Source organism: Calonectris borealis, chromosome 10, assembly GCF_964195595.1.
Source record: "Calonectris borealis chromosome 10, bCalBor7.hap1.2, whole genome shotgun sequence".
Lineage (NCBI taxonomy): Eukaryota > Metazoa > Chordata > Aves > Procellariiformes > Procellariidae > Calonectris > Calonectris borealis.
Genome location: NC_134321.1, coordinates 4,609,053 through 4,621,786, shown reverse-complemented (window position 1 = coordinate 4,621,786; position 12,734 = coordinate 4,609,053). Strand labels below are relative to the sequence as shown.

General features: G+C 44.7%; 1 protein-coding gene across 1 annotated transcript in view; it reads right to left on the bottom strand.

Annotated features, from left to right (window-relative positions):
- The window catches only part of PDZRN3 (PDZ domain containing ring finger 3), a 144,275-nt gene extending 132,473 nt beyond the window's left edge, over nt 1–11,802 (bottom strand). Inside the window, exons 1-3 of the mRNA XM_075158609.1 lie at nt 11,086–11,802; nt 4,787–4,873; nt 3,531–3,638 (exon numbers count right to left, since the gene is read on the bottom strand). Coding sequence (XP_075014710.1) covers nt 3,531–3,638; nt 4,787–4,873; nt 11,086–11,802 — 912 coding nt within the window. The remainder of the gene's footprint in view (nt 1–3,530; nt 3,639–4,786; nt 4,874–11,085) is intronic.
- Nucleotides 11,803–12,734: the final 932 nt, after the last annotated feature.

Genomic DNA, 12,734 nt, shown 5'->3' with positions numbered 1-12,734 from the left:
AAGATCCAAGTCTTTAACCCTAATTTGACAAGAACTTCTAGAAATTATTTCCCTGTATACCTCAGATCACCTATTTGCAAAATAAGGATAATATTATTAAACAGTGAGGGGAAATTATTAAGCAGTTATAACACGATCTTCATAGTCCTATGTAAGCACTAAGTATCATTATTATTTAACAGATTCTGTAAAACAAAATACAAGGGAAAACGGGTATTTCTCTCTATTTCTGTTACACGCTGCTTTGAAGACCGAGTAGCACAGACCATGCAATATTCATCTTGATGAATGTCATTCAGCAGTAGAAACATGTACTTCACAGTGGCATTACTTATGTCAATGATATACAAAGGGCTAAAAAATTGCTTTTACAGAAAATTCAAGACAATTCTTAAACCCGGTTAACTTCTTTGCATTTAACCTTATGAAAGATGTAGAACAGGAAATCCAGATTACTTAAGGAAAATATGTTTAAAAATTCTCTCTGACATAATTCAAAGTTTATCTCCGTATCAATTTGTCAGGGGATAGAATTTGCAAGCAAATATCAATATAACAATCTATTTCTTATCAGCTATAAGCAGTACTATGTATGTGTCTATATTTTACACTGCCTAATCCCTGCTCAGTAATTAGAAATGTTGTGACAGTTCTGAAAATGAGAAATGACACTCTTATGTTGTATGTGCTCCAGAATGCATCCACCCGAAGATCCATAGCAAACGAACATTCTCCAAAAGGAAATAAAATAATTTATGTTTTACTTCATTGTAAATTCTCTGTGATGGATGCTGGAATTAATTTTGGAGATGTTACGCTCAGCAGCTTATATTGGAATAAGAGTTCTTTGCGAAAGAGTCTATTTAAAATCATGCTGGTTATACATAAAACCTTAATATTGAATGAACAAGTCAAAGAAGTTCTAGATAACTAAATTCAGTTCTAGATAGTTAAGTTACCATCCTTCATGCTTTTGAAAGCAAATGTGACTCGCTAGGATGCTCTACTCCCTATGCCAAGTTCCATCTGAGTCCTCCAGTTGTGTCCTGCCAGTTATAGCTAAATCTAAATGATTTCTCAGCCAAACTGCCAAACTGAAATTTTGGCAGTGTGAAGGTTGTAAAAAAATTTGCCTCTAGAAGGACACTATCACTGGACATTACCTAATCTTCATCTAGATCATTTACAGGATATTTCAATTATCTAAGATAATTGGATACTAGTATGATAAAGCTCATTTAGGTGCCTTGATGCAGGAGGTATCCTCTTTTTTCCTTAACCCAGACCAGGGTTAGATAGAGCGTACTAAATATAAATTGCAGAGAATACAGAATTAAACAGTTGCTTTCAGGAGCTGATGTCCACAGTACATGTATTTTGAGGGCTCCGTATTAGAACACTCGAGTCTAGTTCTGTGAACTGGATGCCTGTAGTGGCTGGGGTGCATTAAATGAATTAATTTTATGTAAAACAAATCCAGTTAGCACACTTGGAGACTACTCCACAATGGGAATCAAACTGCATTAGCTGGGCTCCGTTCAGAGACTTCCTTCAACAGGACACTCCGAATCCAAACTCAGATGCTGATGTGGAGGCACCCAAAGTCAACTATTGGGAAACAATGTGCTAGATTAGCATTTTGTACATATTTAGAGGTGAGAAGAGGGAATATGAAAATGAATTTGTGGTCAGCACAACAAGAGTTGTCAACACATGTCAACCCATGGGTTCCTGCTACCCTTGGTGTGTTATAAATACAATAAATCGCACCCCTGACTTTATTCTGGGGTTTTCTCTTATGTGAAAAAGCAACTTGAACCGTGGAAAAGACCCTGCACAAACACTGCTCACATAGGCATGACTCCAGTCAGGGAGGAGACACAGCCAAGAAGTACAGCAGGAAAGCTCACCCAGCCCGTCTTCCTCTGTGTTCCTCTCAGGTTCTTAGTGTGCATCCAGCATAACAGTATTTAGTTGCTTAGCCTGCTTGCCAAATGCTAAGCTTGTGGAGAAATGGAGCAGTAAGGAGGGAGTAAAAAAAAGTGGGGGGAAAAAAAAAGCAGTAAGGAGGTAGGTCCCTGGCAACAGAGCGCAATGCTGCAGAGGCCATGGAGGTTGGCTGCCCTCGTCCCCTGTGCGCGAGCGAGGGTGACTTCTACAGACCAGTGCCGTATGACTGCAATTGCAGACCGAGTTACAGTGCTTACACTCAAGGAGACTGAACCGGGCTTGCAGAGAGAGAGAGAGACATTTCCTAACTTTCGGGTATTTGATTTTCCAAAGTTTTGGTTTTCATACAGTTGTTTGGTTTATGTGACTATGTACTACTTCAGAAACGGATGTCAGCTTTTCAAATATGCTTTGGGGAAATACATGCTTATGGGAAAATTTTCAGTTCAAACAAAATTGCATAGTTCTCAGAAAATTGTCCAGACCTTTTTGCAATTATGTTACATCACATATATAGTTTAAGCAACTCTGGATCATTTCACAGCTCAGCTTCTTATCTTTTTATAGTTCTGCTACTGTGGCTCCATTCTTTCCCATATGAAGAAACTTAATTATTATTTTATATCCTTACTAAATTGTGAATACAATTTACCATAACAGTACAGAAAATAGCAGATACACATTGTCCCCTGCCAACAGAAAATCCTTAACAGCTGTTTATTGCTCATTTGCAAAACATAAGAGCAATGGAATTCCATTACTTAGAGAAACTGGCTGTTCCATGATATCCTTGGCAACAAACACCGCACTTATCTTTTTGAACAATAGACTCTCAAAGTTTCTCCAGCCTACAAAAATAAGACAGTGAAGAATACTTTTTCTTAACTGTAAAACACTAAACAATGGGAACTGACTCACAATCAGCTGCATTTTGTTTCATGAAAACTAACCTCCTTCTCTCTCTGTCTCCCCCACCCCCAAAAAAGAAATTTGCTCACTGCAAATTGCGAGAAACATTTCAAGCAACCATCTCTTTCACAGGAAGGACTTTTTATTGAGGTCAAGACTTTGGCAAAATGAGAAGAAATTCAGACTGCAATCTGAGTAATATAAGAACTTACAAACAACATTAAGGGAGTTATTTAGGTTTATAATAAACCATACAGAAATTGCAGAGCAGAATTTTTTCTAACTGTTCAAAACCTGGTTTTAGAAACCAAGAAAAAGAAAATCATGGTTTGTACCACAGAGATTTCACATATGGTTTTAAGTAACTAACTTGCAAGTTTCCAATAGCTTTAAAAAGAAATATCTATGGCATACCAGATAGATGCTAGCTCCTCAGAAAGTCAGGACATGCACATACCATCCATAATCTGGTTTCTATATTTAGGTAAGAACTATACCTAAAGCCATGAAGGTCAGCACTGAATCAAGTCAAGCATATTTTAACAGATATGTCTTCTAGGCAGTGTTTACCACGGTACATTTCTCCTAAACGCACACTAAACATCATGCCATTTGAAGTTCTGAGATGGAACTCACACTATTAAAAGAGAGTGGATAGTGTATTCACATACCTCAATAATCCTGTCATGAATTTGTAGCCCTCCTTCCTTAGCAGCAGGCCCCGTGTCAACTATTTTTGATACAAAAATTCCTTCGCTAGATGAACCATCCTGATTGTCCTTTAAGGATGAAAAGAAAAACGTATGATTGTACCTTGAACTAACTTTAATTTGCCCTCAGCTAGAACTTGTCCATGTCACAACAGCGCATGTAATTTGAAAGAGATATTCTTATTGATGTCTTAATATGGAATTACTTTGTACTAATGACAACATCCGATACTCCCATTTTGAAAGATTAAACAACCGGGAATGGACTTTCATTAGGTACATTAGTTGCATGATAATAATTTTCCTTTGACTTAGGCCAGCTCAGTAGTAACTGGCATTACAATTATTCTTAACGTAAAATCCAGTGAGACGGCAGCCTGCTTGCACATCAAACATAAGACAACAGTGCATCATTATTTTTAGTTGCACAGCTCTTCCTCTGGAGGCTTAAAAATAAAACCATAACAAACAAATTATACAAGGTATTTTCATATTCCTGTGTATTGTGTCACCAGCTTCTACCATGCAGAACAATGTCTCAGAAAATTGAAAAACACTAACTATAAAGAAAGAATAACTTTCAAGTGCATTTACTAGGAATAAATCGTGATTAATGTCAGGTTTCCAAGCAGCCAAGAAGTAGTTCTGAATACTTTCTAAATTACTAGGACAAGGTATAATCCACTCCTTGATCTAATTAAAGTCATATGCAGCAGCTCCAGCCAACAAGCATCCAGAAAAAATACATTAGTGAGTGTATGGTGCAGGAAACATCTGCTGAAATCATAGAATTCAAAAGTAGGTTATTTAAGTTACATCCCTTCACCTGCACAGAGGGCTGCTTAATCTCTGGTGGAAAGGAGGGTAAATAACATTTTCTTAATGAACTGTAAAGGGCCTAAAGCTGTGGGCTCTGAACTCATGCAACATCTTCAAAGCAGTATGGTCTGAGAAAGAGATGCCACGGGTTTCACCATTTTGGGAGTGACACTGCACCAATATTAGTGTTGCTAGCTGCGACGATGTGCAAGAATAAACATGTTGTGAGAGAAAAGACAGTATAGTTAATAGACATCCGATACAAATCTCAATATAAGGTTTGCTCTGCAAGAATCCCAAGAGAACCAAATGCTTGTCAGCAGCATTTTTCCCCTAAGTGTTGACCTACATGCTTTTCCCAACTGGAAAGGGCAAACATATTTTAACAATTAACATACCACGCATGGTCGGCCACCAATAATATTAAATCCAAGAGAGCCAGAGTCACGATGAAGGACGAGAGTCAGTGCTTTAGTTTCTTCACCCTATAAAGAACAGATAAACGAATTCAAAACATTTTTATGCATTGGTAAGTAGGATAGATAATACTTCTATCCAGGTTTGTTGGGTTGATTTCTTATTTTTTCCCCCCATGTAGCGTGGAGAAAAACATTTAGAACAACTTTGCAGGAGCAAAGTCAGCAGCTCCCAGCCTCCGCACTCCAGCCACCCCACCGTTCTCCAGCAGCGCTTCTCTGCAAAACCCACCCTGTAAGATTTATGCGTATTTTTTATTGAGATCTACAGTGAGACACTTAACAGCAACAGAAGATGTTTATATGTAATACTGGTTCCTGCAACTACTTGACCTAGTCATATGTGATGTGTTATATAAAATACTCCACATTTCCAGTAGTCAAATTCTTGACTTCTCCAATGCTTGAGAATGACTAAATCTTAGGACTGCGTTTTTATGTTGCTTCTCTCTAGTGCTAGTTACATGACATTGTTTTAAACAGTATCAAACATGAAGTGTTATACAACAGAAATTCTCTGGTGAGTTTTAGAAAAGAGCATTAAACAAAACTGCTACAAATTTTGCAAAAGGCCTAGGATGCCAATTGCTATTCACAGTGCCCGCCATGAATAATTTTTTTCTTTGGAATTTTAACACTAGCAAAACAGAAATCTTCCATCATTGAAAATCATCATGTTAATTCCCTAAAATATGAAATTCTGCAGTGAACAGTTCTCTGACTGGACAAAAAATGTAAAACCAAGAGAGACTGGATGGACCTGTAGTATTTGGAGGACTGTATAAACACGATCTGTTATCCTGTCCTCTTACCCCAGCTTGTTCCTAACTACAGATACAGGCTCATACAAAATGTCCTTTATGACACAGTGATGCTACTTAGGTCTGTTAACTTTCATTAAGACAAAAGTAAGTGCATGTACTGTTAAAGAGAACAAAATCCTCACAATGTACTAACTTCAATCTCAATCAAGTGGCTGTTATTTACAGCACAACACTACAAAAAGCCATTTGAATAACAATTTTTTTTTGTAGAAATCAGAATAGGATGGGTATGTTGTGCATCTACAGATATATATGAACCTTTCTACCTCCAAGATCTTTTTCTTTGTTTTATCCAAAGGGTGAAAAAGTTATGAACACAAAAAAGTTTGAGGAAGTTATCTTACAAGTCTGGTTTTCATAACCAATTAATGACAAAAATTACAGCAGTTACATTGTAATTCGATGCAGATGTTTTTAGTTGTGCATTTTTCTTCTAACATGTCAATCTGAAGTTGTCAATCAAATATTAATGACTATTAAACTCATAAAAAATGTCAAAGTAATCCTGGATTACTGAATTACTCCTACAGATTTGGGGATGATAACAAAGCCCAATTCCCTGCCAGTGTAAACTGGCAGAGCTCCACTGACCGCATGCTCGGAGCTCCACCGCAGGGAAGCTGCACCAACATACTCCACCTGAAAATTCGGGTTACAATTTTCTTGTCAGTTCGTGATCATTCTCTCTCCTGCAGGTCCAACAATAAATAGACTTGGACCTGATACAGAGAAATATGAGTAAGCTCCGACTGATTTTATTTGAATTTGTCTACGCTCAGCATCAGTGAGAATCGGGTACCTAGAAGAGGACTGAAAAATTACTTTAAAGGCTAGTTCCCTGCAAGTCTTCAGACCCAGACCTCAGACAGAATTTCAAGGAACAAATTTCCAGTCCCGTGAGACCGCTTTCAGGGAGTGATGATTCAGGATTTGAAAGACAAGGACATGCTAGCGCCACTGTTTACTTCCCCTATTATGTCTTTTTAAGAAGGCAAATCAATTAGAACAATCAAGAAACAATTACAACATTGCTCTCAAGACACTTTCAGTAATTAAAGCTGAATGTTTTCATTAAAGCCTTCTTACATGGCTATGATTTGATGCTCTTATACCTAGCAGAACAAGTATTAAAGCAGCTGGGTTTGAATGACTCAAAAGTTGTGGGAGAAAAAAAAGCTAATGCAGTTTTTCATAGGTATTCCTCAAAAACGTCCGGGGGGTTTAAAGAAACTTTCCAGCCAGTTCTGATGGATTTGTACATGGTCTCCATCTTCTCCACGGCAGCAGAGTCGTGTCACGGAGCACATGTCACTGCAGAGCACCGATCCCACCATCTGTGCAGAACTGCCCCGGCACCAGGGAGGCAGCAGCCCGCTGCTTTAAACTTGGTTACTTTAGCAGATTCACGTCTCGAGTCTCAAAAGTTTCTTTAACAACCTTCTTCACTTCATAAGGAAGCCACGATGCAAATGATTTTTCCAGGACTCTGCCTTTCTCTTCCCCTCTAACATGTCTCGCGTTCCAGCGAAACAATCATTAAATAGTGAGGTAACTGTGGAAATGCGGTGGCCAGCATCCAGCCCTGCCCCGTCATCTGGTTCGGCAGCAGACCTGATGGTTACTGGCACGTTGTATTCCCACAGCTGAACAGAACTCTTAAATATAATTCTTGAAATTACTGTACTTCCCAGCTGAGTAATGTGGAGCTAATAGACTGCCTTTCGCTTTAGATATTGGAAGACTAATTTCTTTGGTAGTGCTGTGGCTAAGAAGGTCTGTCTTCGTTACAGGAAGCACTTCAGCTCCTTGTTCACGGGCGAAAGGGCTGCCAGGACCAGCCCAGCGGATCCTGCTTGGGGACGGTCTGAGGAAAAAAGATCATCTTGTTTTAAAGGACTTCATCTGGCTTTTATACAATTAAAACTTGTGTTACCACCTCCACAGAGGCTTTAAATCAGAGGTCCTAAATACCAGATCATGAAGCGGTTCCTGTATGTCTGATACGTTTACTGAAGTCCGTCCCTGCCTTTGGTCGTCAGTACAGCAGAAGGGCTTCCACCGCGGGCTGGAGCCAGCACCATGAACTGCTGCTGATTCTCCCTTACTCATTTCTTCCCAAAGGACTTTGACGGCTGTGTACATAAAGGAACGACCAGATCAGCTTATCAATAGGTGTGAACACTGGTATGTTTCAGCAAGGATTAAGCATTGTTTGAATAGTATGAGGTTTTTCTTGATTATTTAGACTTTGATGTTTCAGGATTGACACATCTGATCAAAGGGAATACTAATTTTGAGTAAGACACACCACCTTCCCTACCACTCCCTCCTCAAGCTCGTCCACAGTAAGCCTCACCTCTTCCCACCAAGGAATAAATAGTCGCTTTCTGAATAAACCTTCAAATTTGTCCTTTGGAAAAAGCACAGATCAGACATCCAGTAAATACACAGTAAAATTAAAATGCTCCCTCAGTGGCAAAGAATACACATGGAAAACGCATCTGGAGTCACTTAAGGCACATCTATCAGTTTAAAGGACTTACAAAATTGTGAGATATTTACACATGAGTGTGTGTGTAAAATATACATTTTATGTACGTCTTCTCTCAATGTAGTTACAGCAATGTTATAAAACTCACTTCAGAAACGGGAGATCGAAGCACAGGAAAGCTACGTGATTCATCCAGTACCACAAAGGAAGTCTATGCTAAGGCAAAGCCAGACCTGGGTCTCCAAAGCTGCTGAAAAAGCTTGCCCCAGTCAAAAGACCACGAATTTGGGTCTTTCGTGAATGGCCTAATGTCCCTCAACATCGTATCTCCCCTTTAACTAAGCATTTAAACTGTACGTGGGCATTTCTTCTGTTTTGACTGGAGGATATGTCATCTGATTTATTCTAGATTGATTCTACACCTGTAGCAACAAGCAACCATCAGGCAGAGAAGATCAGAAGACCCTTTTTCTTCATCTACTGAGGAGCCAGAACACCCTACAGTAAGTTTTGCAATCACATCTAACCTATGAACCCAGTTTGTTAGTGTTAGGCCTACTTGTGTTTTAACATAGACTGAACAATTACATCTTATAACAAAATAGAGGAAATATGAATAATGATTATAATTAAATAATGATAGCAAAGGCGCTGCATGCTTTGAAAATGCAGTTGCTTCTGAAATTGAAATGAGTTATTCCACATTATCATACATGTAATCCACGTGTTCAGGGACCTAATCCTTAGGCAAGTACCTATGCCCTGCTGAGTGTTACAATCTGCATCGTCCACTGCACAGTCTACGCTCTGAGAAAATAACCCCAGAGTAAAAACTTGGAAGCATGCCGCAGCCCAAAATTGGTAAAGCATCCCCTGCACTAGGTGATTACCATGGGTCTTTTAAAAAACTCTCTAGTGCACAAAGATGCAAGTTTCCTGATTGTACTTCTCTGGGAGCTGGGCAGACTAAAGCTGTTAGTACTGGAAAGCTGCCCAAAATGCTGTGAAAGACATGTAATTGATTGACCGCTAGACCACAAGTCTGTGGTGACACGACACCTTCCAGCTTTCTTCAGATTAGGCGCTGCTTCAGAAAACTGTATAACAGCCTTTTGTAATACGGCTGAAAACGAGCACAGTCGTCTCGGCCAGCTGCATCCATAAATTTGATAAAAAGTATTGCTGGAAAATATGTACCGTGCACATTTACAACTATTTGAAGCAGCACCTTTCATGCTAATAGCAGCTCACTACACTTTACAGAGCTAAATAATGCAAAAACAACATTATCAACACTAGCCACAAAGAAACGAAGGAGAGGCGGTGTGCGAATAAAGGTGTGCTGTTTGGATCGGATCAGGGTCGAGGAGGCAGAGATTCAGTGAGATGATTTCTGACAGCAGGACTGCATGGAGGGCTTTCCTATCAACAGCAATGCGAGAGGGAGCAGAGGCAGCTGTGTGCTAAGCTGAGGGAGCAGAAAGCTCTGCAGCGTGCCACTGCGAAGTACAGGGGGCTGTACGAAAAGGAGGAGACAGAAGAGAACTGTCCTGAATCTTGACAGGAGTGTGACCCCCCGGTTTATTTTAATAGTTTTACTACCATTTTTAACCAGCACCACACCCAGTATTGCCAGAAGTTAAAACAGTATGTTTAGTATTAAAATATTCTTTCTGTTTTGAGTTAGCAAAACATGGTGGGTTATTTTACCATGGATTTCTAAAAAGGAAAAAAAAAAAAAAAAAAAGGAAAAAAGGAGAGAGACACTAACATGAAGTTTTGTCTCCTTTACACAGCTTTTAGAGCCTCAACGACCAAAGGTGTGAATACAGATGTTTGACAGTTTTGAACAGTTTAATACTGCTGTGTCTGTGGTAGCACATTCCAGGTCATGGGGAGGACTTTGAATGTCTTCATTTAAAAGATAATTGGCTTCTAGGGCTTCCCTTGCTGGGGAGCCTCATTCCAATTAAAACTTAGGGATTGTTGTAGCTCTGGCTTTTGATTCTGGTCATTTTATAAATGGTGTAATTCTGAGGGGCTGGAGTCAAGTTAATTTTTCTCCTCCTAAATTGAGCTTTTAAAGAACCCTGTGTGACTCTGGAAAAAAATGCAAGTACACAGCAGACGTCTTGTATTTGGACATGGATGTTACAAAGATGGTGGCTTCAGATCATGAAATAGCTGGCAGGGTGTCCGAGTTGCGTAATAGTTAATCCTAAAGACTGCGTTTTGTAGGAAGCCATATTCTGGGACACTAGGTGAGCTAAGGGTCTGGAAAGCATTGGGTCACAACAGCCTCTTCCAATTCACTCTGCTTTGTGTTACTCCTGGGAGTCGATTTCTGGTGGTTTAATACCATTTCCAGCCCTGGAAATTCCAATTTTGCCGTTTAGAGCTTTCTTTGGGGAGAGAACCAAGAAAAAAAATAGTAATACCATGACCTTGGTATTTTGATGCGCGAGTTGCCATATGGGGTCCAGATACCAACGATGGTCACATTAGAAAATACATATCTGTATGGAAACCGGTACGTTACGGTTATTGGAAGCCGAAGCTCAGACATTTCACAGGACCTGGGGGCCGGACGGGCTCCTCAGGACAACTCCCGCTCACAGACACCGGCCCCTCCCCACCCCCGCAGGCACCAGCGCGGCGGTCCCCGCCACCCCGCAGCGCAGCCGGCGGGGCGGGCAGCCCCCACGCAGGGCTGAGGGCCCCGTGGGGCCGCTCCCTCCCGCGGAAACCCGCCGAGACACACGCGGGGACGTGTCTCTCGCCTCCCGAGCGGCTCGGCCGCCCCTCCGAGCCCCGACACCGCTGCTGGGGGGCGGGGGACGGGCCCACCCCGGCTCTCCCTCCCCGCGAGTGGGGAAACTTCTCCCGAGCGCCGGGGCCTCCCTTACCTTGCCGGGGGAGGCGGCGCGGGCGCGGGCCAGGGCGTCGAGGCGGGCGCTGTACTGCGTGAAGCGCTTCTGGTACCGCAGCGCCGTCACCTGCAGCTCCAGCTGCGCCGCCGCCAGTCGCGACAGCAGCGACTGCTCCCGCTTGCCGGCGCGCAGCGCCTCCTTCTTCAGCGCCTTCTCCAGCGCCGTCGCCCGCGCCTGCAGCGCGGCACCGTGGGCGCGCAGGGCGCGCAGGCAGCCGTGTCCGCCGGCCCGGCGCTCGCCGTGGGTGAGCATCAAGCCGCAGCCCTGCTCGCAGAGGCCGGCGGGCCGCGCCTCGCAGCGCTCCCGCATGTGGACCTCCACGTCGCGGAGGTTGAGCACCTGACGGCAGCCGCGGTTGCGGCACTTGGCGGGGGAGAAGTCGCAGGTCTCGGCGTGCTCGCCCAGGTGTTGCAGCGGCACCACCGCCTCGCAGCCCCGCGCGTGGTTGTCGCACTTGATGTCCAGCTTAAGGATGAGGCTCTTGAGGGGCAGGACGTGGTTGAGCTCCTTGGTGGAGATGCGCTGGCAGTTCACGGGGCAGCTGCCCTGCTGCACCACCCAGGGCAGCACGCAGCCGGCGCAGAAGACGTGGCCGCAGGGGGTGGTCAGCGGGTCCTCCAAAACTTTGTTGCACAGATTGCATTTGAAGTCGGGATCCACGTCCCCGTTGAAGCGATCCAGCTCGAACCCCATCCTCTTTCCGCTTCCCCAAAAACAAGCGAAAAAGAGGGAAAAAAAAACCGCCACAACCCAGCCAAAGTAACCGAAGTGCGGTGACGGTACGGGGGAGGCAATAATAATAATAAATAAATACGGCCCAGCTACCCCCGCCGCCCGAGAAGGCGCTCCAGGCCCAGCCCGCAGCGGTGCCGGGCAGCCGCCGCTCTGTCTCCGCCGCTCTCGGGAGCCCCCGGCCCCGCCGGCCCCGGCCCTCCTCGCGCGCCGCCGCCGCGGGCCGCTCTCCCCGCCACCGCCTGCGCAGAGCGCCGCCGCGCGCTGCCCGCCCCGCCCCGGCCCCGCCCCGCCCACCCGGGACGCCCCGGGGGTCCCCCCGCGGCGCAGCGAGGGACAGGGGTGCCTTTGTTGCGGGGCGGGGGGGGCCTCCGGCCTGTCCCCCCCGTGCGGTGGCAGGTAACCGGGAGCCAGGGGACGGGGCGAGGGGCGCTGGGCGGCGGGAGGGGCGGGGGGCCGGGGCGGGGGGCGAGGTGTGCCTGAGGGGATCGCTGCGGAGGGGAGAGCTCCCCGGGCAGGGGCGGCCTGGCGAGCGTGAGGGACAGGGGGAACGCGGCGGGAAAGGGGACGGTCGCGGGGAAGTAGTGGGAGAGGAGGGGAGCGGGGAGATGGGGGCCGGGGGAGGGCGGGAGGGGAGAGGAGGCGGGCGGGAGGCGGAGGGGCGCGAGCGGGCTGTGGTGAGACGAGGCGAGGAAGGAGGGGTGTACGCGATCGCCACGTTTAACGCGCAGCTGGTAACGAGCGGGACGGCTTGCTCGAAGAGTGTTGGGGCGTGTTGCCTGGGGACACGCAGAAGTCGGGGACTTTCGGAAAGGGCGCTGCATGGAGCTGCAGGTCCTCGGCGAGCTGCCTAGAAATTGGACTGACTATTCGGTCCTTTGGTGAGACATCCT